This window comes from Megascapheus bottae, chromosome 24 (assembly GCF_031878675.1).
Source record: "Megascapheus bottae isolate mThoBot1 chromosome 24, mThoBot2.hap1, whole genome shotgun sequence".
NCBI classification, from domain to species: Eukaryota; Metazoa; Chordata; class Mammalia; order Rodentia; family Geomyidae; genus Megascapheus; species Megascapheus bottae.
This window is the reverse complement of record NC_143532.1, coordinates 19,917,711-19,943,671: the sequence shown is the minus strand read 5'-3', so window position 1 is coordinate 19,943,671 and position 25,961 is coordinate 19,917,711. Positions and strand designations below refer to the sequence as shown.

Genomic DNA, 25,961 nt, shown 5'->3' with positions numbered 1-25,961 from the left:
TATACAAAAAAAGCCAGAAGTGGTGCTGTGGCTCAAGTCATTGAATGCTAGCCTTGAGAAAGCCCAGGGACAGTATCCAGGCCCTGAGCTCAAGCCCCAGGACTGGCAAAAAAACAAACCAAAAACACCCTAAAATTTTTTTTCAATGTATGTTAGTACATCATTAACTGCTCATGATTGTTTCTCCCCATTAATCCTAATCCCTAATGTTGCCATTCAATTTCATCAATCATTTCTTTGTTTTACATCTCTGATAAGCCATCTTATTGTATTATTTACTATGTCATTTTTCATTTACTTCAAAAAAAAATTTTTGTTCTGAGACATCCCTTCACAACTTTTTTGAGGTATTTTGGAGTATTCTAAACCTTACATTCTTTATCCTTCTGATGACATCTGATATCTGATGACATCTTTTTAAAGGATTTATTTATTTAACCTTTTGACAGATGTGGTATCTTATAACAACTATTCTTGGTTTTAAAATAATTTTGCTAATACTGTTTGGCTAACAGTAGGCATACAATATTTCAAATGATTTTTTTATGTGCCAGATGACAAAGTAGGCCCAGTCCCAAATAATTGTTTTTAGATATAAAGCCAGGAATGTTGAAAATACAGGATTGTTATGTCTCTTCTCTGCCACATTCCACAGTGAGGCAGGATATGAATTTTGTAGGCCACAAGGAATTCAGACTTCTTCAGCTTAGTCCCTTGTCTTCTCATGAATCGTCTCACTCAAGTTGGAAGAGCTCATAGTGGATATTTATTTGAGTTCTTTATTCTCTTAACTTTTTAAATAGTTTCACTGATGGGAGCTCATTACAATTCTTAAATTAATTTGTGGAGCTGGGTGCTGGTGCCTCACACCTATAATCCTAGCAGCTCAGGAGGCTGAGATCTGAGAGTCATGGTTCAAAGCCAGCCTGGGCAGAAAAATCCATGAGAGTCTTACCTCCAATAACCTTTAGGTTATAAATGGAGCTGTGGCCTTAAGTAAAAAAAGCTCAAGGACAATGTTTAGGCCCTGAGTTCAAGCCCCAGGACTGACTGATATTCCCCTCTCCCCCACCCATAGTCTAGTCTGGAACCATAAGGTAGTTGTCTAGCCTGTGGGACATTGTATCAGATAGCTGGCCTGAGTTTGTTTCTGTTTTGTTTCTTTGGCACTGAGGATTGAGCACAGGATCTTGCCCACACTAGGCAACTGCTCTACCACTGAACTTATATATATATCCTCAGCCTTGGTATAGGCTTTTTTTTTTTTTTAAGTCTACCATGAAAGCCAAAAAAAGATGGCAGAACTAGATTAAAGAAAATATATGACAATTATAGTTATTGTATATTTCCTGAATTAGATCCTAGATTTAAAAAGGAAATCAACTTATAAAGGACATCATTAGGAAATGACTATATGTTGTACCTTAGATAATAGTATGTTAATGTTAATTTTTTTGATATTATAATGGCAGTAGGGTTATTAAAAAGGTAAAATATCCTAGTTCTTAGGAACTACATGGTGAAGTGTTCACAGGTGAGGTAATCTCTCACATATCACATGTTTTCAAATAGCTTATTTAAAAAAAAAAATGGGCAGTCCCAGGGCTGGTCAAAAAATACAAGTGCATGTCTTTGTATGGATAGTGAGAGGAAGCATACACAAATGTTAACGTGTCATCTAGGTTAGGGATATGTGGGCATTCATTGGACTGTACTTTTGACTTTTTGTAGGTTGAAAAACTTTAAATACCAAGAATCCCCTAGAGTATTAACTGTAAACTGGAGTCATTATTTTATATTATCTGTAGGACACTTGAAGGCCACCATTGTGTGCTTTCCTCTTGGTAATCTTTCAAGTGTCTGAACAGATGAGAGCTCTTTGCAATGATAAATATTATCTTTTGTTGTTGTTGTTGTTAAACATGTACTCTTTCCTCTTCTGTGTTAGGTCTTGCCTACAGAACTCACAGCCTAATGACATGAATGTGCGTAATACGTGTTTCCTTTTAATACTTTTCTAGTTATAAGAATTACACCCTTGTGACTGTCTTTGGAAATTTGCATCAGGCCCAGCTGGGTGGTGTGCCTGGAACTTACCAGTTGGTTCGAAGTTTCCTGAACATAAAACTTCCAGCTCCCTTACCTGGACTTCAGGTATTGACAACCTTCCCCATATGGTCAGCCACAACACTAGAGCAGTTGCTGTTAGGCCTTCTTAGTTTCTGTATAGAGATCAGAGCAGAGAGGAGCAGCAGCTCTTCAGAAGTCAATTGTGAGGAATCTAGTGTGGAAGAGAAGAGAGGGGGACATCAGTACGTGGGTGTAGGAGGAAGGTAGAAATGTCTAAGGTTTCTGACAAACTGCTATAAAAGCAGAGTTTAATAAGAATTCTAAGGTGTGGTCCCCTCTTTCAGACTCACAGTCTAGCAGTGAGGAGTATCTTAGAGTTGAGAATTGTGTGTAATATACAAAATGCTAAATTGGAACTTTATACTGAGTAGAGGGATGCAAAGGAGGCTGACATCATAAAAGGTCATAGTTGATCTTAAAAAATAGGGATGGCTATTCTTGAGGCCTTGGGAAGGAGAAGACAGCATGAACAAATGGGTGGAGGCAGCAAAGTATCTGGAGTGCCAGACCTGTAGTAATGGCCCAGTAAGTCTGGGCCAGCCAGTGAAGATCTTGAGAACAGACCAAGCACTTTGGATGTGACTAGCTTAAAGGCTTTAAGAGGGCAGTGACACCTTGTGATTTTTGGTTTCCAGAAAGAGTGTGCTAGGGGTAAGATGAAAGGGCCAAGAAAAGAGGTTTGGGTCCACTTCTGTGGAGGAGTTGGTAAAATACACAGAGAGAAGACATACCTGCTATGCAGGTATATAACAAGACCAGACTTAGGTTAGATGAGTTACAATATTGGGAGAGTAGGGGCAGAGCTACCTCAGCCCTGTGGTGGCTCCAGTGTCTTGTACCAAGGTGAACAAGGAATAAATAATTAGGTATTCATTTGTAGTTAATTATATAACCATTGTCTCATATTGGTCAGTGACATCTCTTTTCTCTGCTTTGAGTGTGGGAGATCATAGGAGTGATGTCTAAAAGTTATCTAAGAAGAATGTTATCCACTTATTACTTCCCACTTGGTTCCATGGAGAAAATACAGGGCTGGCTTCAGATTAAAAACTCCAAACCTCACACTGTTACTTTCCAGTACTAAACTTCCTCATGACTCAGTTTCTTTGTAAAATAGGGTGGAGGAGGCTGTCTGTTAATGATTCTTAACATTATGGTGTTGCTATGGAAACTTAAGTGACTTGGTACAAGAACAGGGACTTAGCAGGTGCATTAGAAATTGTTGGTTAGCTTTTATCAGTTTATTTTGAGTATATGTCATTCCTGTTTCAGGATGGAGAGGTAGAAGGCCATCCTGTTTGGGCATTAATTTATTACTGCATGCGCTGTGGGGACCTGCTTGCTGCATCACAGGTGGTCAATCGAGCCCAGCACCAGCTGGGAGAGTTTAAAACCTGGTTCCAGGAGTACATGAACAGCAAGGACAGAAGGTACAGTGAATGGCACGGCGCATCCAGAAGAAGCCACATGGAACTGAGGGGGTGATCTCCAGTGTTCTCTTTCCTGCACATGCTCAAATAAAGTTTCTGCTTGTGCAAAAGGAGCTTAGGAAGTAAGCAGAATTCTCTTAGGAATGATGGTTGAAAACATTAAAAGAGCCACATTCTGATGTGGATATCTAGAATTGCACTTATCTGAGCTTGGGAATTCTGTTCCTGAGTGTGACCAGGCTGTGCTTAGGAACATGATGGACTGAATTGTTTACCATACTGGACACACCAGGATTCTTTACAAAATGGAACCTTTTGTTTTTACATTCACTTTACTCAGTAAACAAAGTGCTTCTCAATTCAGAATAATGTAGAACTATGCTATCACATGCTTCATAGCTTGAAGATAAGAATCATAAAGTTAGCAATCTTGGAAGATAACATTGAATTAATTTACTAGGCTCTTTTTTCAAAAATATTTTTGCATTAAAGAACTGCTAAATAGTTTTCCTCTGAATTTTTTTTATATCATTGGATGTAAATTCATCATCAAATCCATTTTTTTTCTTTGTTGGTTATGGGACTTGAACTCTGGGCCTGGGCACTGTCCCTGAGTTCTTTAGCTCAAGGCTACTGCCCTGCCCCTTGAGCCACAGCGCCACTTCCAGTTTTCAAGGCCTGGGCTGGCCTTGAATCACGATCCCCAAATCTCAGCCTCCTTTAAAGCTAGAATCACAGGCATGAGCCACACTGTGCCTGGCTCAAATTCCTTTTATATACATATGTATATACATATAGAGTGTGTATGAATATATAACTCCTGTTCCATATGTGAAAAAATGAGTGATACTTTGCTTGGCAACAATTAGAATGCATGTCAAGAGATTTCTTAGACCATAAGCTCTTGTCTTGTTCATGTTACAGTTTACCTAGTGCTTGCTTAGTACAAGACTCTTAGTTTAATCTCCAAAACCACAAAAGCAAAGGAAGAACGGAGGATTGTTTAATGTTATAACCCATGTACGCCAAGAGAGGAAGGAGGAAGAAAGAAAGGGATTAATATCTTAGCCCCTCTACCAAGAAGACCTACAAGTATGTTTTGGCAGGGAGGTAACTCCATATAAATAAGGGGTATGGAGCCAGAGGATTAAGATAACTAAAAGAAGGACTTACTTGATCCCTCACTGGATGAGGGCTTCTGAGATGGGGTAGAGCACCAGGCTCCAGCATTGCTAATCTCCCTAGGAGATCTCAGGACTAGAGAGAGCTAACCAGCAAAGAGCCACAGATGCAACTGCAAGTGAGTTCAATCAAAGTGACAGTGTGGATAGATGATCTCTGTTACTGAGGGGCAGTAAGCTTCCTCACTCCTTAGTGAGTACTTTTACTTGCCCTTGAGGATGTTTAGAGGGTGTATACCTGACTGTTTTCTTAATGTGTTCAGGTTGTCTCCAGCAACTGAAAACAAACTCCGGCTTCACTACCGCAGAGCCCTGAGGAACAACACAGACCCCTACAAGCGGGCTGTGTACTGTATCATTGGCAGATGTGACATCACTGACAACCAAAGTGAAGTGGCAGACAAAACTGAGGACTACTTGTGGCTGAAGGTATGCTTGTTATCACTTTCTGGGCAGGGTTTTCCCTCAAGTTCTCCATAGCCATATAATGAATCATAATAGTAAGATAATCAGGGCCAAGCGGTGGATTTATTATGTGTTGGCCCTATTCCAGCATATTTTTGTTAATTTGCATGCTTATTTGTTGTTTATCTAATGACCCAAGCCATTAAACTTGTTAATGTTACCACTGAACAACATCCCCCAGCCCCAGTAACCATAGCTCTCCACACAGGCTCCAACTCACAGCACTGAGCATGGCTGCTAGGCAGCTACAACCACTCACATGGTGCAGGATGGCATTTGTACCCATGTTTATGTGTTTCTTTTGGGGATTTAGTTGAACCAAGTATGTTTTGATGATGATGGCACCAGCTCTCCACAAGACAGACTCACCCTCTCACAGTTCCAGAAACAGCTGTTAGAAGACTATGGTAAGATTCTAGACAATCATCTCCCTTGTCCACTTAAGGCAACCATGTGTTTTCCTCTGGGAAAATCCTTCATCCCTAAATTCTTTCTTTGTTTTAAGCCATTTTACATCAAGTAGAGGACATGTGGCATATGCATATATAAATGATTTACATGGTGATCAACAGTAAGCTATTTTCTGTAAGTTTTTTTGCTCTGGTAAACATTTGCCCACAGCAGCATATAAACTGGACTTGGTTACTTCCTAGTAGATCCTGTCTGTACCACATCTGAGAACAAAGGAAGAAAAACTGTCTTTTCTCTTCCTCCCCCCTACCCCCCACATTGTTTAATAATTCTCAGAAGAAAATGATAAACTCCAATTAGTGTTCAGTAGTTGTTGAGTTCAGATTTCTGTTAATATGAGCGAAGTAAAGTATCTGAAACCTTCATTTGTCTCCATATTGAGTGACTCTTACCTGAGCATCAGAGACAAACCATCGTGCTGTAATCTATTCTAAAATGCTTGACACTGTTTCTCCTTTCTGATGCAGTCTGTTTGGATTTATAACCCAGCTCCTGCTTTCAGTCCTCTTGTAAGGTGTAGAGAAAGTAGAGGAACAGGTCACATTTCACATGGCACCAGAGTGCCCTGTATTAATTCAGTCTTATGCTGGTGTTTTCATCCCACCCAGCGAGGCACACCGGGTTGTGCTACCTTTGATAGCTTCTGTTTGAATGGGTTTTGTGGCTCTTCTTCCCAGGTGAGTCCCACTTTACAGTGAACCAGCAGCCCTTCCTCTACTTTCAAGTGTTGTTCCTGACTGCGCAGTTTGAGGCGGCCATTGCTTTTCTTTTCCGCATGGAGCGGCTGCGCTGCCATGCTGTCCACGTGGCCCTGGTGCTGTTTGAGTTGAAGTTACTCTTAAAATCCTCAGGACAGAGTGCCCAGCTCCGTGAGTATTTGTGCCTCCATTCACAGTAGTGTCACCACACCGTACCTCCCCCAGTGGCAACAGTACCCACAGAATCTTAACCATGAAAGATTTGTGCAGATGGTGCCAGCCATCTTAAAGCATTATAGACACTTGGATGCTTAGGATGGAGTCCTTGGGGTTTGCTTTTTGTTTTGTTTTGTTTTTCCTTCCATTAGTGTTTTCTGAAGAGGTACATAAAAGGAGGAAGTGCCACTTCATGGCCAAAGCAATCCTCAAATCAGGAACCTGGGTCCCATAAAGTCTTGGCTAACCCCAGTGACTTTAGAAACCCCAATCAGCCATCTTACGTGCTACCAGCATGGGTGGGAGAGCCACCTACATACAAATGAATGGTAATAAAACACCCCAGAGCACCAGCCATCATTTGTTTTAGTATTATTTTTTCACTCCAAGAACATCATACTAGTCATTTACTGTAAGAGAACTGAGGACAGCTTGGTGAGGGTTGTGTGACCAGAGCTTGCATGGGAACCACGTATTTGGGTTGCTGGAGTAAATAGAGACTGGTGGACTAGTATGTGGACTCAGCTTCTGCAAGTCCTTGGTTGCTCAGAGCAGGGGAGTCATGTTGCTATGACCTACTCTGTTTCCACACACAGTTAGCCATGAGCCTGGTGACCCTCCCTGCATGCGCCGACTGAACTTTGTACGGCTACTCATGCTCTACACTCGGAAATTTGAGTCCACTGACCCAAGGGAGGCGCTCCAGTACTTTTACTTCCTCAGGTAAAATTTGCCCTTGACCCTTTACCCATCAAGTCTGAGGCTTTTTAGTTGATATCAGAAACTGAGTTCTTCTTGTCCTTTTACAGGGATGAGAAAGATAGTCAAGGAGAAAATATGTTTTTGCGTTGTGTGAGCGAGCTTGTGATAGAGAGTCGAGAGGTAGGTCTCTGTCTGTCTCCCCTGCTTATAGTTTTTAGTACATATTCTCATGCTAATTCATCTTCCCATGAAGATGGTTATGGTGAATGTGGCAGGGGGATTAGAGGCCCTTTGATTTATCTTTCTTCAGTAAATTCAGTAATTTTTTTTTTCCCCTCCTCAGTTTGATATGATTCTTGGAAAACTAGAAAACGATGGAAGTAGAAAGGTAAGTTAAATATATTCTGAAGAAATGTTAAGAGGCCAGGGGTGAAGGGCAAAACACTTGTAATCCTAGCTTCTTGAGAGGCTGAGATTGGGAGGATCACAATTCAAGGCCAGCCCAGGCGAACACATGAGACCCACTTCTAAACCAGTGAGTTTCCACAGTGACCTATGCCTGTCGACCCAGCTACGGTGAGAAGCCTAAAATAGATTGCAGCCCAGGTACATGCCTAAGCAGGAAGTGAGACCCTATCAAAAAGTAACAAGGCTTTTTACAAAAAGCCTATGATCCTAATGACTCAGGAGACTGAGATTCGAAGATGTGGGTTCAGAGCCAGCCAGAACAGGAAAGTCTGTGTGAGACTCATTTCCAATTAACCACCAAAAAAGAAAACAGAAGTGGAGTTGTGGCTCAAAGTGGTAGAATACTATTCTTGAGTACAAAAGCTCGGGGACAGCTCCCAAACCCTGAGTACAAGCCCCCAAAACTACAAAAATAAATAGGAGTAACCAATGCAAAAAAGGGATAGAAGGCCAGGCATGGTGGCTCACGCCTGTAATTGTATTATTCAGGAGGCTGAGATCTGAACGTGGTTCAAGGCCAGCCAGGGAACTAAAGACCCTAAACACCGTGAGACTCTTACCTCCAGTTGACCAGTAGAAAACCAGAAGTGGCACTATGACTCAAGAGATAGGATGGTAACCTTGAGCTGAAGAGTTCAGGGACAGCACCCAGGCCCAGAGTTCAACCTCCAACAACTGACCAAAAAGAAAAAACAACAACAAAAAAAAGATAAAGATCATAGCTCAGTGGTAGAGTGCCTGCCTAGCAAGTATAAGGCCCTAAGTTTAAGACCTAGTACTACGCCCCCCACTCCCCCAAAAAAGAAAAAATGTGAATTCAGTAACTTTAGATAGATACATACATAGGTACATGCAAACATGTATACATACATACATACATACATACACACATACATACATACATACATACAGTTAGTTTGGGGTTTATAACTATCTGGATTTGAAGCATTTAGTTTCAAAAATGGAATTAGCCAGGTGTGGTGGCTCTTGCCTGAAATCCTAGCTACTCAGAAGGCTGAGACCTGAGGATCGTGGTTCAGAGCCAGCCTAGGCACTAAAGTCCTTGTGACTCTTATCTCCAATTAACCACTAGAAAACCGGAAGTGGCACTGTGGCTCAAAGGGGTAGAGCGGTAGGCTTGAGCTGAAGAGCTCAGGGACAGCACCTAGGCGCAGAGTTCAAGCTGGACAACAGAGGAAAAACAGATGGAATGAGTTAGGCATTACAGCCCTTGATATAATCCTAGCATTTGGGAAGCTAAGGCAAGAATATTTCAAGTTCTAGGCAAGCTTGAGCTAAATACTGAGTGAGACCATCTCAACACTCTTACATACACTAGGATTAATAATTAAATGATAACCTTGATTTTACACATTTATGTGTAAATTTTTTTAATTTTTCATTAGGTAACTTTTGTTAAGAATATTTTTTCTTTTTGTACTTACCATTATACCGTTACTTTTTAGGTAAAGAGGCCTTTTTCTTTTCTTGCAACACAAAGCACAAAGACAAACTGATTCCTGTACTTAGTCTCCTCTTTTGGAAATGTCCTCAAAGGTCCATTTCTAAGAGCTCAGAAGTCCACATTGACCCGAGAAGCACAGCTACTCCTGGAGTCTTAGCAGTTCCTTTAAAATTTGCTGCACCCATTGAGTGTCATGGCAGAAGGGCAGAGACCTATCCTCACCTCTCCCTGAGACTTTGGGAAAGTCACTTACCTCTCAAGGACTTGCTCTCCTCCTTTGTCAGAATATATGGCTTGACTGGGGTCCTTGCTTATTGGGCATGAGTTGCTAGGTGCTATGCTGAGCATACACATGCTTGTTTAACCAGCACAATAACCCAACAAGTGCTTTCCAAGTGAAGAAATGGAGATAAGTGAGGTTCTTTTCCTCAAGATCTGTGCAGCTGAAATTGGAACCATTCCTTCTGACCTCTAATCCTATGCTTTTTATTCAACTTACATACTACCTCCCAAGTAGTAGGACAGGTCACCTCAACTTGACCCAGTCCTGAGAGTTTAGTTGATAGAGAATCCAGGTGTCCAGGGACAGTGCATATCCATGTGCATCCTCCCACCATTCCCATGACCTCTCTCAGGGACAATTTAAAGTCCTGATAGAATTTGCCATGCATTTCTTATACACTGTATTTCTTTTACCATCTGACTTAGAAAGCAAATCTAAAAGCTTTAAAAGTTTTCTCTAAGCCTTCTAGTTCCTACTGCTCAGCAAATTTTTAAATCACTTGATAATTTCAGCTATGCTCTAGGTCATTTGGAAAATCGGAAAGCAGAAATGTTTTATGGCTGATTCCTCTTTGCTTCTGTTAAGTCTGTCCCTTTGTTTTCCTGATCTTTTCACATAGCTTTAATAGGACCTTATATCTTTAGGAAAGTCCAGCAGATGAAATGCATGCATTGCTCAGGGAAAGTATTTTCAGTTAATGTGGTTTTTTAATTTTTATTCCAGTTGACTCTGTGTGTTTAAAATAATAGTTCTATGTACCCATCTCTCTCCTTCCCTCCTTCCCATATTTCTTGTCAGCCTGGAGTCATAGATAAGTTTACTAATGACACAAAGCCTATTATCAACAAAGTTGCTTCTGTGGCAGAAAATAAAGGACTGTTCGAAGATGCTGCAAAGCTTTATGACCTTGCCAAGGTAACATGTACCATTTGCTTCTATTGTACAAACATTTTGACATCATCATTTTTTAAATACTTTCCCTACTGAGGCCTTTTTTTCCCTAGGACTTATACATTTAATGATCCAGTCAAGGCGAAATCCCCATTTTACAGAATTATTTCTGCCCATAGGTGGATCAGACCAAATAAGAGTAGCATATTTAAAAGGATATCCTGCAGGCATTCAGCTATCAGCTTACTTGGCAGCAGAATAAATATATTTTAGCAGTGAAGCGGATGGTGCAAAGCCATTGTGTTTACCTTACCCTCTAGCAGCCCATTCACCCCTCACCTCCCCACACACACACACTGCTAGAGCCTGGAATAAATATTTCTACCTAAGAACATGTGATGCTGCTGGCGATTTAGGTAACTGAGAAAAGATTACATTCCTCCTTTACCAGCAAAGAGTAGATGAAAATAAAGTCACAATTCATGTTTTCTTCCATTTTAAAATGTTTTGATTGAGAATATTTTGATGTAGAAAAATGTACAGTTAGTAAGTGTACAATGGATGATTTTTCCATAGGTATGTATCTTGGTAACCACTCACATTGAGACATAGAACACTCCCATCCACTACCCCAGAAAGGGCCCTCTTTAGAGTTTTGGTTGATTATTTTCTTAATTAAAAATATTTGAACAGAATGCTGACAAGGTTTTGGAGCTGATGAACAAACTGCTGAGCCCTGTGGTCCCCCAGATCAGTGCCCCACAGTCCAACAAGGAAAGGCTGAAGAACATGGCACTTTCCATCGCAGAGCGGTAAGGACTGGACTTTGGCTCTGTGGGGGCCTGAGGTGTCACTGCTGTTGCCAAGACACTGGACCCACTCCATTACATACTTGTTTTTATCTGGTTTAACAGGCAGCTTTAAAGTGATTCTACTAACTCATCTGCCTTGGGCATTTAGGAATACAGCTAATGATAGAGAGATGGGGTATTCTTAGAGGCAGGATTTCTGCTAAGAGATCAGTATTACAGAATCTACCCTCCTCATCCATGAGTTCCCTTAGTTATTAGACTTCACCTAATACCAGCCTAAGGGAAAGGATGATAGTGTTTCATACTCTGAGCAGATATCCTTAATAAAAATGATCCAGAGAAAGGATACATCTTAGGTTCAGGATGTACTTCTAGGACACACAGACATTCTTCAGTAAGTGAAATATCTCCATTTAGTAAGCAATTCCTGGCATTGACTGATGGACTGTTTATTCTGCCATGAGGAGTTCTCCTCCCTCTTCCTGGATATTTGGCTGTTAAGATGGTGGTCCAGGGGCCGGGAGTTTGGCGTAGTGATAGAGTGCCTACCTCACGTGTACAAAGACCTGGGTTCAATTCCTTGGTACCATATACATAGAAAAAGCTGGAAGTGGTGCTGTGGCTCATATGGCAGACGACTAGCCTGAGAAAACCCAAGGACAGTGCTCAGGCCCTGTTTTTAAGCTCCAGAACTGGCAAAAAAAAAAAAAAAAAGATGGTGGTCCAGGCTGAAGAACCATGGTTCATAAAAAGTACATGTAGGAAAGTGGAGCTGGGGGCCGGGAGTTTGGCCTAGTGGTTAAAGTGCTTGCCTAGCATGCATGAAGACCCAGGTTCGATTCCTCGGTACCACATACATAGAAAAAAGTCGGAAGTGGTGCTGAGGCTCAAGTGGTAGAGCTCTAGCCTTGAGAAAGTCCAAGGACAGTGCTCAGGCCCTGAGCTCAAGCCCAGGACCAGCAAAAAAAAAAAAAAAAAAAGAGTGGAGCTGTGGCTCAAAGTGGTCGCTTTGAGCAAAAGAGTTCAGACACAGTGAGTTCATTCCCCATGACTGACCAAAAAGAAAAGGAAAATTGGGCCAGGAGTTTGGCCTAGTGGTAGAGTGCTTGCCTAGCATGCCTGAAGACCTGGGTTCGTAAAAAAAAAAAAAAAATGCATGTAAGTGAAATTAAACCATATCTACTCACTGGTGCTTAACCATTTTAGAATATCATTTTGATACACTCTAATTCTCTTATGCAGAGACTTCAAAAGGTTTTGATGCATTATAAATGCTATAGATTACATAAAAATCCATTCTACACTCTTGTTTCCCTCCTCCTCCCTGTTTTTATCTTTCAGGTACAGGGCTCAGGGAATCAGTGCAAATAAATTTGTGGACTCAACATTCTATCTTCTCTTGGACTTGATCACCTTTTTTGACGAGTATCATAGTGGCCATATTGACAGAGCCTTTGATGTAAGTTTCAGAAAGGGTGTTTGAAGTATAAGTATGTATGCCCTTGAAAATTCAAATCACATCATGGAGCTCATTTAAACAAAAGAAATATCACCAATATGCCTTTTAAATGAACAAGACAAGTGTGTTTCTTGGAACTTAAAGGAGATTTCTGTATTACTTTTCCTCCTCCCTATCCCTTCAATCACTTTCTTCCATTCCTTTACCTTTAATCTGGGAATAAAGAGGATTCTCAAAGTAATTTGAGATCTCTGAATTTAAAAATTGGGACAGCAAACAAGGATATGAATCAGGTTAGTTAAGATCAAAGCCTTTGTGTGTACAAAGGGGATTATTGTTTCTCTGTTAAAGAGTCATTTTTTTTCTGGACATGGTTATACTATACCTATAATCCCAACACAACAAAGGCAGGAAGACTGAAAACTTGAGGCCAGCCTGGTTGGCATAGTGAGACCCTGTCTCTCAAAAACACAAACGGGGGAAAAAAGAAAAGAAAAGAAAAAAAAACAGGTTGGGAAGGTAGCTCAATGCTTGTACACTTATGCTTGCCTACAAGCACAGGGCCTGAGCTCAATCCCCAACACTGATGAAAAAAAGCCATTGAAGGAGATTAAATGACTGAAGCCGTTGTCATAGGCACTGCCATTTGTTTTTATGGTTTTATTCCCCAACAGATAATTGATCGCTTAAAGCTGGTGCCCCTGAATCAGGAAAGTGTAGAAGAAAGAGTGGCTGCTTTCAGGAACTTCAGTGATGAAGTGAGTCCTTTTCTTTCCAAGTTACAGAATTGTGTTTTTCTCCACTTTCACGATTTTGTTTTCACGTAACTAGTAATCTATTCATACTCAGTGTTCCAGGATTTTCAGCTAACCTGGTTTTTCTGGGAGAATATACATTTACCTGGGAGGGAGATCTTTGAGGTTGAACCTGTGAGGTCTGATTTAATTCTCTTACTGGTCACTTGTACCATAGTGCATGTGAATACTTAACTCTGATCTTCTGTAAGAATTTCAATGATGTACAGAAAGCATGCATATGATTCATGGCCATCCTTCCTCCCACTGTGAGGAAGTACAATGACCAGGTACTAAGTTATCATGCATGTGTCCCAGGGTCATTGTCTCCTCAGGGCTCTGAGCACATTGCCAGACACCTACCCCAGAGATGCTCAGCTGGGCTGCACACTGCACTGGGCTGCACAGGAGAGCTTTAAAAATCTCTTTATGGCTGAGCCTTACCCCTCCAGGATTCTGTTTTCTTTGATGAGCACTCTGACTTGGACCTCCTTTGTCATTCTTAAATGCAGCCCAAGTAAAGTTTTCTACAGAAAAATATACCCTAGATTCTAGAACCATCTGCTTGGTTCCAGCATGTCACTGGTGGCATTTTATTTGAGAATGGTTCCTCATTAAGAAAGTGCCTTTTTATGAAGCATGTTCTGTTTTAGAGTAAGAAAGAAGGCCAGCTTTTTCACATGATGAACCTGTGGCTACCATGAGACATAGTTCAAAAGTCTTACCCATGCCAACCTTCCCTTCACACCTGCTGTGCTTTCTACCTCAGCCATTTGTACCTGTCTATTTCCTCCTGCTCCCTAGATACATCATTCATTGCATCATGGGCTAAAGTAATGTGCCGCAGCTGGCCTCTGTGGACTGCCCTAAGGACTCCCGTAGAACTAGGCAGACACTGAAGACAACTAGATGGGTATGAGGCAGCAGGGAATAGTGGGGACTGTGAAGAACCAGTATATGCACCCTTATCGATTGATAGTCAAATCCACATGGTTTTTGAACATCACTGCTAGCCCACCCAGCATGTTTTTGGCTTGCTAGTCCTTCCCAGAGCACAAAAAAAGAAAGAGTGACTACATGACCTGAGCAGCAAAATCTGGAGGCCACAGTCACAGTGGCTCTGACATAATTTGGCTACTAGCTCCTTCTTCATGACTGCAGCTCTCCATTGGCAGATGTGGGATATGATATGACAGGCAGAGGCCATCCTTCCTTCACTTACTGCTGGCCTGAGGCCAGGTCCTTTCCTTACTCCATGTGTTTCTCTCTGAATAGATCAGACATAATCTCTCAGAAGTGCTTCTCGCCACCATGAACATCTTGTTCACACAGTTTAAGAGGCTCAAGGGGACAAGTCCATCCTCTGCATCCCGGCCCCAGCGAGTCATCGAGGACCGCGACTCTGTAAGATCCCAGCGTTCATGAGAAACATTATGAGAACCACCTTTCACTCCAGAATCCATGGCTCCGTTATGAGACCACAAGATCCTACATTGCTCTTTCCTCTTACTTCCTGGCACCTGAACAGACCTTGTATCAGAAAGCTTCCGAGATATTCTAACACTAATTGGATTGTTGTACCTCTCCAACTAAAAATAGAAACCCACCCAAATCAAACTACAGATGTAAATAACAAATCAAACAGAATACCAATTGATAGTTTGCCCCATACAATTTTTTTTACTCATTTTAAGATACAAAGTTACTTTCTGAATGTTAATTTAGTGGTAAGCACTTTTATCAAAACCATATTTTTAAGAATCAACATATTGAGCCGGGAGTTTGGCCTAAGTGGTAGAGTGCTTGCCTAGCATTTACAAAGACTCGGGTTCGATTCCTTGGTACCACATACATAGAAAAAAAGCCAGGAGTGGTGCTTAGGCTCAAGCAGTAGAGCTCTAATCTTGAGAAAGTCCATGGATAATGCTCAGGCCGTGAGCCCAAGCCCAGGACTGGCAAAGAAAAAGGAAAAAAAAAAAAAAGAATATATTAATTTGAGATCACCTTAGAAAGGCAGCTAGGGGGCCAGGAGTTTGGCCTAGTGGTAAAGTGCTTGCTAGCATGCACGAAAACCCGGGTTCCTTGCCACCACATACATAGAAAAAAGCTGGAAGTCGTGCTGTGACTCAAGGGTAGATCTCTAGCCTTGAGAAACGTCCAAGGACAATGCTCAGGCCCTGAGTTCAAGCCCCATCACTGGCAAAAAAAAAATGGGCAGCTAGGACAACATTGCCATCCCGATTTAACAGGCCAGATTACTAAGATGTCTAGCTGGGTAGGTGCAAGGCCCATACCTGGAGGCCAGCTCTGTCTGGCATCTTAGCCTGTGCTTTTTTTGCTCCCTGTGGGCTTCATCAGTCTAGCGGTTAGGACCCTCACACTCACACAACAAGTATCAGATATGATGTATCTGTTTGACCCATGTAAGCCATAAGGCAGAATAGTTGTATTTTTAGATCATCTTTCACGTAATTTTTACACTAATTTTTTTTCCCTTGTTCTTTTTTTTTTGTCCCCCTGGGATGGAGCTTAGGATCATGACATCTGAGGCAGGCACTCTGCCACTCAGCTGCACCCCCAGCCCTTGTTTTTTTGAGGAATCAGGCTGACCTTGAGCTCTCGATCATCTCACCCCAGCCTCCCAAGTGCTGGGATGTCACTGTGCCCTGCTCCATTTAATTTGTGATAAGAGATTCCCGAGACAGTATAGAACGGCTAGACTTGATTCTGGCAATTGGGAAGCCCTGGCAGTCCTGCCTCGGAGGATACCTTGTGCTGTCTCCACTGTGCCCCCATAGGTACCATTTGTGACAGGACTTAGTAGATGGGAGCAAAAATGTTCACTTTCAGGATTTGGGTGACAGTGCTCAGGAGTGAAGTACTAGAGCAGTCGGCTGATCCCATGGGCCTTGGAGGCATCTGCTGGTGTGTGTCTGCCTTTGGTCAGGCAAGAGCCTACCTTCCAGATATGCCAGTGATGGGCTAACTGCACTTAGCGGGAATCTGTTATTATGAAAGGAACAGTACAACGGTGTATGTAAGCATGCATCTTGTTGTGTATGGCTTATGGTGGTCTGGCAAGTTATTGTCCTCATCTGAAGGGAACTCTATAGCACCTTCTCTGTGAGATTCAGTCTCTCTTTTTAAACCTAATTTTTTGTTGTTGAAAAGGTGGTGTACAAAGGGGCTGTAGTTATGTAAGTCAGGTAAAGAGTACATTTTTTTTAGGTCAGTGTTTTCAGATACTTGGCTTTCATATGCTAGGACTGGGTACTAGGTGGTTCACATGTCTGAGATCCTAGATTTGATATCTAGTATTGCAGAATTATTAAATAGAAATAAGTTTTTGGGCCGGGAGTTTGGCCTAGTGATTAAAGTGCTTGCCTAGCATGCACAAAGACCTGGGTTCGATTCCTTGGTACCACATATATAGAAAAAGCCAGAAGTGGTGCTGAGGCTCAAGTGGTAGAGTGCTAGCCTTGAGAAAGTCCAAGGACAGTGCTCAGGCCCTGAGCTCAAGCCCAGGACTGGCAAAAAAAAAAAAAGAAGAAGAAATAAGTTTTTACATACCATGAACAAAGCCATTCTCCTGTCTTTCTCCTATCTATCATTGGTTTTGGTTTTTCTCTGTGTCAAGCATGAGTAAGTTTTGAGGAAAAGGTTATATATTAAAGCTTATTTGCCCAAGAAATCTTTTCACTGCCTACCAGTGGAGCTTTTTTGCCTTAACTTTCCTGAAGTTCATTTCAAGTTCAAAGTTCATTTAAAGTAGCCAAATCAGGCAGCAAAAGCCTGGATGTTTTTATTCCCCTCTAAAAGAAATACAATGAATATTCTCATCACGAAGTAAGATTTCTTTCTGTAATAAGAACATATACTTGCTGGTTTATTTCATACATCATATCAAGTACATTCACTTAGCAGGGTTTTTTTGTTTTTGTGTTTTAAGAACAGTTCTTAAGACTAGTAAATGCCTCTTTATTTTTCTTCAAAATTTTTGTTACTGGCCCAGAAAGGTGTGAACTTCTGTCTATACCTGAAACTATTCTAGGTTTCTTTATTCTTCTTCCAGTAATAAAGATTGTCTTTTTTTGTTGTTGGAAACACCTGGCTTTACATATGAAAGGCCACATTTTTCCCAGAGATTTAATAAATACTGTTGCCTAGAAACAGAGGACCACATAGTAGGGAGGAAGAAAAGGAAAGGGAAAAAAATGTGGGGTGGGTTGGAACACGGATGTGGAACTGCACAGTCCTTGCTTCTGGTAGTGTAGGTACTTACAGGGCCCGGAAACTCAGATCCACATGGGAGCAAGTGGACAGAAGCCACTCAGACAGACAGCCCTGGGGCTCAGAACTGTGTCAAAATCTAGGCAGGGGTTGGGTGAGCCATCTTGGCTGGCAGACTCATTGACTTTTTGCTTAGTAGAGGGGCTTTGATGTCCCATGAAAGTGAGGCTCCCATGAACAGGCTTTGCTAACCCTGCCTGGTGCTTCAGGGATAATAGGCAGTTTAGGATGAGAATGTCACCTACCCACCGGGACCTGTCCCTGACACCATGGAGTAGAGAGTGAAAGAGCATGTCTACAGTTCTCAGTGCATTGCCTGACTTGAAAGTTAACCATTTTTCTTCCCTTGCTTCCTCTCTCAGCAACTCCGAAGTCAAGCCAGAGCCCTGATTACCTTTGCTGGAATGATACCCTACCGGACGTCTGGGGACACCAATGCAAGGCTGGTGCAGATGGAGGTCCTCATGAATTAAGTGCCATGCTTTGGGGCTTGGGGACTGCACACTGTCAGTACATTAGGCACAGGGACTCACTGGCGTGGGGGGTTGGCTTTCATTTCTGTTGTGTTGTGTTTTGTTTTGTTTTGTATTATGTATTTTTGTCAATATTAATAAATTTCTTTGATTTGTATTTCTTTTCAATATTTTATTTTCTTTTTGTTTTTCTTTAAAGTTTCATTAAGTTTTATTTGTGTATTACAGGGAAAAACCATCAGTAGTTGTTGATCCAGAAAATGAGAGGTTATATAGGTGTCTGTAATTTGGTTAAGCTGACCTTCCCTGATTAAAAAATTACCCATAATAAGCAAGGAAACAAAGACTTTGGGAAGTACTTTTATTTAGATGCAATAGTCCATATAGAATCACAGCTTATTTTCACATTTCTGTTTGAGTACGGAAAACAAACCTCAGCCTTAGGTGGTTTAGAATCTGTGAGTGAAATATCACATAGTGCATATTCTCTTGCTCCTTTGGTATGCTTGTAAGTTTAGAGTTCCAAGACCACTCCTCAAGTCATCTGCTTTAATTCTGATACTAATAGTTGGCAGTTCTGTTGTAATCCCACTGGAAGTCAAAGCCCAGGCCTTAAAAACACACAAAAAAGGGGGTAGGTGTTCCCAATCAAGCTTGAGGATAGGCATATCCCAACATTTTACCTCTGAGAGCTGTCTGATCGCTTACACACACACCCTTATAAAGGACTTTTTTTTTTTTTTTTTTTTTTTGCCAGTCATGGGCTTGAGCTCAGGGCCTAATCACTGTCCTTGGACTTTCTCAAGGCTAGAGCTCTACCACTTGAGCCTCAGTACCACTTCCAGCTTTTTTTCTATGTTTGTGGTACCAAGGAATTGAACCCAGGTCTTCGTGCATGCTAGGCAAGCACTCTACCACTAGGCCAAACTCCCGGCCCCCTTATAAAGGACTTTTAATTCCTCCTCTCCTTTGTGTAGCCTTTCGTTTTCTTGAACTGACTTCCTTCCACACTCTTGAATTGGTCCCTGAGCAGTAATCATCACCATTGTCTCTTTTTCTCCTACCCTTAGTCCCCACCAAAGAGGAAATTAGGGAGAGTATTCCTTAATAGGCCAACTGGAACTGGGGCCTGGGCAGGGTTTTTATGCTGGTTTATGGGCCACTCTAGAGACGCACTTTTTCCTAAAGGGTCTCCAAACATTATTTTGCTTCTAGGGGTAAATCTGTCATCTGTAGGTTTCTGTTCTCCAGTTGTCAAATCCTTATTTTCTTTTGGGGAAGAATACATCTTTGGATAGTGGGGCCATTTCCTCATCTGTTAGATTCCATGTTCCATCAAATTGTAGCTCGAGGGTCATCAGGGCTGTGTTCTGCTTCTCCTCTGGTCCCATCTTGTCATCCTAGGACACCACCTTCAGTTAGGCTTGCTGACAAAGTCTGGGAAGATGAGTCCTACATGGGACTTGATTGAGGCAGGATGTGTGTCCCTTGTACTTGTATGCAGCAACGTGTTTCACTGTGTTTTCACATCAAAACTTATATAGGGTATGACTGCACACCTTTTTCTTCACATTGGCTCTTACTTGTAGAGAGAACCATATCTGTGCCCTAAGTAAGGAAGGGCTCATGTTACCTAAATATGTATTTGTTCTCAGGCTCCTCTCTTCAACAGCCCATAAGAGTTAATTGCAAATTTCTTTCCTTGTGTTGGGTACATCTGCTGACCCCAGATAGAGCTGCACGCAGAGGATGAGTACCTTTGAGGCCTAAAACCAGAAGGGAGAGAAAAGTAACTGGTCAGCAGTGCGCAGGTGAGGAACTTGCTCAGAGGAGATATTTGGGGGAGGGATAATCTAACTAGGTTCATGGCAGACGAGCCAGGAATCCTGAAGCAAATCCCAGTGCCTGTCCTAAAGGCTGATTCTGTAGTCCAGTGGGACCTGATGGGTCAGTGCAGAGTTGAGAGGAAAGCTGAATTGTCCAGGCCACACTAGGCTTCCACATGCCGTGTTCCCATCCTGTGCCCAGAAGCAATGACCCTGTATCGCTGTTAACTGCAAAAGTTACCCTCAGCTCCCCTTTCAGAGCACTGAATCCCGTCCTAAAAAAAAAAAAAAAAAAAAAAAATGTTCATTTGTGGCCAGGAGTTTGGCCTAGTGGTAAGAGTGCTTGCCTAGCATGCACAAAGACCCAGGTTCAATTCCTCGGTACCACTTACATAGAAAAAAGCTGGAAATGTGCTGTGGCTCTAGCAGAGCTCTATTTTTGGGCTAGAAAGCCCAAGGACAGTGCTCAGGCTCCGAGTTCAAGGCCCAGGACTGGCAAAAAATAAAAAAGTTCGTTTTTTGATTTTACTGTTTGCACTGAGAAGCTAGGAGGAAATGGCTCTGGGATTCTTTTGTCATCACAGAATAGGACTTTAAACTTTCTAACAAAATCAAGGTCACTTGAGATGGACAGGGTTGGTGCCTGTCTCCTAATAGCTCATAGTTAATGTGACTTTCAAAGGAAAGTGCAGATGTGATCTGCATGCTTTTCACAGGCCTGGAGATTTGAGTCTACCCATTCTGTTTCTTTGATCTTTAAAAAAAAACTTCAAAGGAAAAACTGAAAGGAATTGGTGGGCTCTCTTAGATCAAGGCCTTTGGTGGTGTCACTCCTGAGCTGGAAGCTCATCAAAAGGCAAGAAATACCTGTTTTACCCTTGGTTAGAAGGCCGTCCCTACTCCTGCCCACCAGGAACTTCCAATCTAATTAGAGATTTAATGGAAACTTGGCAAGCTCTGTGGCTATTTATTCTGGTTTGAACCTAAGTCTTTCTCTACTGCTAACCTACAATTCAGATTTTTCTTTTAGATATTATTACTATTTATTGTTTGCAGTCTTGGGGCTTGAACTTAAGAGTCTGGGCATTGTCCTTGAGCTTTTTTGCTCAAGGTTAGTGCTTCGAACCTTGAGTCAAAGTGCACCCCACCCCCCTTTTTTTGTTTTTGGTTGCTTAGTTGGAGATAAGAGTCTCACGAACTTTCCTCCCCAGGTTGCTTTGAATCATGGTATTAAGATCTCAGCCTCCTAAGCAGCGAGGGTCTCAGGCATGAGTGGTCCAGCCACAGGTGCCCGGCTAGACTGATTATCTTTTTAGATAAGCGTTCTCTTTCTGTCTCCACAGGCATCTGGATTATAATCCTCCAATTTTAGGTTTCCCAGACATAGCTAGAATGATTAAGTAAGGACCACCGTGTCCAGCTTCTTTCTGTGGAGATAAGTCTCACAAACTTCCCTGCCATGACTGGCTTGGACTCCTGCAAACTAGCCAGGCGTGGTGGCTCACACCTGTAATCCTAGCTACTCAGGAGGCTGAGATCTGAGGATCGAGGTTCAAAGCCAGCCTCGGGCACAAAAGGACCTGAGACTCCTATCTCCAATTAACCTCTAGAAAAACAAACGGGAAAGTGGGGCTTGGCTCCAGTGTAGGGAGATAACCTTGAGCTGAAGAGCTCAGAGACAGCACTCAGGCCAAGTTCAAGCCCCATGATCCTAAAAAAAAAAAAAAAAAAAAAAAAGGAATCCTGCAAACTCAGCCTTTTATACCAGCTAGGCCTCACTATTGGTTGAGAGCAAAGGATCTTCTGTATGCCTGATCAGGCTTCAACATGAATCCCCCGATTTCAGTGTCCCAAGTAATTCGATTTTAGGAACTGGCCACCAATACCTAGCTACTGATTGTTGATGGTTCATTTTAAGAACTAAGGTTTCGAGTAGTTTAAGCAAAGAGTTATCAGCCCCTCTGCAGTGTCCAAAATTTGTTGATTTAACTACTAAACAAAGCTGGGCTCTGTACCTTCTTTACTCATACCTGAAAAAACCAGCAACAGTTAGGTACAAAGGTGCCATCTTCCTCTGTTTAAACTGGGACACCACTGAGGATTCTCCATTGGACCTCAGAACTTTGGTCGTAGTCATTGGGCATTTCAAATCACTTTTCCTGCCTCCGAGGAAGTTCCTGGACTGTGCCAACTGCTGTGGTAGACTGGTATGCTGCTCAAGTACTGAAAACTGACCATGAGCTCACTGTCAGCCCTAGAGGTGGACTGAGTGGCATATCTAGCACCTGGGGAGGACATGACCTATAAAATGTCTGCTGGAAGCACTCGCAGTATTCTCAGTCCTGGATCTTCCACTCCTAATTCCTCCACTCGGATTTCAGGAGTTGCCTTACCTCCAACCCATCTTCTGTCAGCTTGATGTATTTTAGTAATCCTCAGTGTAGGGATGAGAGGGGAAGAAAGCTTCAAACCACTAGCTAGAATGGTTTCAAATGCCCTGGGCTTCTCTTTGTTCTGCATATAACTGCCATGGCCAGCTAAACAACCAGGTTGATACGTTCAGTTTAGCACACAGCTCCAAACACAACAAATGCCAGAAAGCTGGAGATGTCCCAGGTAAATCAAAGCCTGCCCCTAGGCTCCAGGTGTTACATGGTATCTTTATTCTGGACAGTGTTGGCAAATATAGGACTGACTGTGTCAGTTAACTGTGGATTTCAGATAAACAAGATGTCCAGTTTATCTAACTGTCCTCTGGTTGCTGCTGTTCACTGCCTAGAGGTTGGGGAAAAGGTGGAGGAGGCGGGAGATGACAGGCTGCCAGAGGCTGTCCAGCTAAATTGGATTCTCCTGATTTGTTGCACTGTTTGCTCTTCTGAGGCAGTAGAAATGACAGTGAGGTATGAAGTCACTGCATAGGGCAGTAACTGGAATTGAGGTTTCAAGAGGCAGCCATTTTCAGACTGAATGGGATAATTGTGGGCCCCAGTTAACCTTGGCTACTGTCATTACCGGGCACTTTTCCTTCAGGGATTTCAAATGCCACATGTGCTATAAAGAGGGGAAAGCTCAGTCCTTTCTCACTTGGTCAGTAATTTGTTAGCATGTGGCAGGGAAAGCTTTTTTCTGCTGAGTGATGACTTCTTTCATCTTGCTTTCCTGACATTGTCAGTGTGTTTGTGGGAAGAGAGGACCAACAGGAAGCAGACTGTGTGTGTGTGTGTGTGTGTGTGTGTGTGTGTGTGTGTGTGTGTGTGTGTGTGTGTGTGTGTGTGTGTGTGTGTGTTGTACCTGTACCTTTCTGTAATGGCAGTGTCTACTCTGCTTAGGGTGGTTCTCATTAACACCCCTGCCTATAGCAGGTTTGTTTCTAGAATGTTCTCCTAAAGTACCCTATGTTCTCTTTTGTAAAGTCCTTGAGTGGTACAGGAACTTTTGGGCCCTGTGTTCTGGGAATGTCCTTAGCTGAAGACAGCCAAGTTCCCTCAGGAGGCAGCAGAAGGGCCTCTTGCAGCCTCTGGCGTGGTGAGGCCAGGGCCCTGGGCCTGTGAAGCTCCAGAGGCCTTTGTTCTTACAGGACTCATACCCCAGCTTGAAGTCTCTCCTCACCTCTCCAGGTACTCACACAATTCAACCCACTGACAGCCTGGAGGATGTTCAGATTCTGACTGGAGGTGGGCTGGCTCCTTAAATTAGAATACCCTTGGCTGACATGCATCCTGGGCTGGGAGCAGTCAAAAATCTGTGACACTTTATTTTAGAAAATGCTTTTCCTCCGTGGAAAGCATTTGAAATAGCTTGGGAAGATTGGCCTTGGGGAGGGATAGGCAGGAAGGAGGGTTATGTCTTGATCGAATGGTAGGGAAACACCACCATTCAAGGACAGTTCTGTTCTTCTGAACAATATCTACCTATAGTTCTGGCCAGGAAGGGCATTTGTCAGGGTCTGGAGCCTGGGATTCTGCCTATGGATATGCAAATCTCTGTGGAGGTGGGGGTAGTTCATGTGTGCTTCACCCCCACACCATACTTGAGAACCCTGAAGGGATGGGGTGTCTTCTCTGCCCTCCCTGAAGTGGCTGCACACAAGGTTGAGCCACTGAAGGGAGCCCCATTGCATGGGACATCCAGCTTAAGTGGGCCCCTTAGCAGCTTATCTCCTGGCTCTGTACAAGTACTCCCAGCCCCCAGAGGGATTGATAGTGTCTGTGCTCTCTGCAGTGCCTCTTGAAGCTGAGTTGACAGGGCTTTGACCATCCGCAGAGCCCTACAGTTGAGTGGGGCTAATGCTGCCCTGCTCACCCAAGTTTCTTGGAGCAGTGGATGAGGAATTTTTCTGGTCACACAGTGGGTATCAAAAGGCTACCCAATGCTGGATGTCCCTGCCTTTTAGTCTTAACTACTGGGGAAGAGCCACTGGTCACCCTAATATGAGTATCTGGAAGCAAACTGCAGTCCAAGAGGATTGCTGATGGTGTGTGAGGCCTCAGAACCTGGGAAGCTTCCTGCTAGCAGGAATGGGCAGAGATCCACATTATCCTGGATGTTTCTTTTCCTCTGTTGCCCCTAATGTCTCCTTCCCTCCATGTGTCTGCTTCGAAGCATGCCTTCAACACTGCCAGCTTTCTTAGCCATCAGTCAGGCAAGTATCTGGCTGGGAGTTTAAGATCATTTCAAACAAACCGAAAAGGATACTTTGTTTCCTCAAAAACAGGTGTGTGGCCCTCTGGTGGTAGCTGTCATTAAGGTTAGAAAGTACACAGTGGGAGCATGTCTGGGAAAGAAGAGTTCAGGAAGGCAGGTGAGGAGAGGGTGGAGGAGCAGCTGAAGACTGAGGAGGACTCATACACCCAGTGACCTGGGGAGAATGAGGTGAGCTGCTGTGTGCCACATGCTGCATCCGCCCCACAGCAGGCCATACCTCACCAAGTAGCCCTCTGCTTATACCCCGTTCGGATGGGTTTGAGGTGATAGAGATGGCCCTGCCTTTCGTGTGGCTTCAGGAGGTATCAATCACCCTAGATTAAGGATGTCATTTTTTTTTTTTGTAAGAGGTAAATTAGAACAACACGGGTAGGCCATAAAATAGTTATTCAAAGGGCAGGCATTGATGTGTCAGGTTCCGCTTGTGGTTACTAAGGAGAATGCATGCAGTTCAATATACAGGCCATTATAGAACCATGACCTAGCAAGCTGGAGGCCCAGTGATGCCCTAGACAGAGACTACTGCACCCAGAAAGTTTACATTTTACTGAGGTGAGCAACATAAAGGGACTCTTCCTATAGATCAACTTCTCCAACATAGCTGACTCCCATTCCTCCCCATTCAGCACAACAAGCAAGCCATGGGTGATTTCTGAAGCTCCCGGTACAGCTAGGAACATACCCACAGGTGAATACACACACACATAATACATAGTGATATAATAGGAGCCTTAAGAATTGCCAAAAGAAATTAGACATATAAAGAGGAAGATGGGTGGCAGAGACCTGGGATACAGGAATGACTGAGTGGGACCAGGATGCAGGATGAAGACCTGCAGAGATGGGAGAATGTGCTAGCACAGGAAGGAGAGCCTTAGTCCCCTCTTGGCCTGCTTGGTTCCAGCTGATCTACTCCTTATGCCCAGTGGTGGTCGTGTGGGGCAGCTGTTAATCTTCCTACAGCCTTGAAGCAGGAGAAACAGCAGGATTTAGGTGAGTTCAAGTCCTGTGGGAGGCTGAGCACCCTTTCTGACCAAGCAGAAGCCTGACTGTAGGGCACCCATCTGTTCAAGAGGTGAGTGTGTGGGACCCTGGAGGGGAGATGGGGTGGGGCCTGTGAAGCAGAAGGATGAGTTGTATGTGATTTGAGGGCACATCCTTCTCTGTGCAACCAGCAATTCCAAGGCTACCTGTTGCCCTTGG

General features: G+C 43.0%; 1 protein-coding gene across 4 annotated transcripts in view; it reads left to right on the top strand.

The window, feature by feature from the left end:
• The window catches only part of Nup93 (nucleoporin 93), a 98,481-nt gene extending 80,096 nt beyond the window's left edge, over positions 1–18,385 (top strand). For all 4 annotated transcript variants that reach the window (XM_090357609.1, XM_090357612.1, XM_090357611.1 and 1 more), the window contains 14 exons: positions 2,022–2,154; positions 3,403–3,560; positions 5,005–5,170; positions 5,520–5,613; positions 6,355–6,546; positions 7,188–7,314; positions 7,401–7,473; positions 7,637–7,681; positions 10,308–10,424; positions 11,094–11,212; positions 12,554–12,671; positions 13,346–13,429; positions 14,741–14,869; positions 18,118–18,385. In XM_090357609.1, the coding sequence (XP_090213735.1) occupies positions 2,022–2,154; positions 3,403–3,560; positions 5,005–5,170; positions 5,520–5,613; positions 6,355–6,546; positions 7,188–7,314; positions 7,401–7,473; positions 7,637–7,681; positions 10,308–10,424; positions 11,094–11,212; positions 12,554–12,671; positions 13,346–13,429; positions 14,741–14,869; positions 18,118–18,228 (1,666 nt within the window). In that variant the 3' untranslated portion in view covers positions 18,229–18,385. The remainder of the gene's footprint in view (positions 1–2,021; positions 2,155–3,402; positions 3,561–5,004; positions 5,171–5,519; positions 5,614–6,354; positions 6,547–7,187; positions 7,315–7,400; positions 7,474–7,636; positions 7,682–10,307; positions 10,425–11,093; positions 11,213–12,553; positions 12,672–13,345; positions 13,430–14,740; positions 14,870–18,117) is intronic.
• Positions 18,386–25,961: the final 7,576 nt, after the last annotated feature.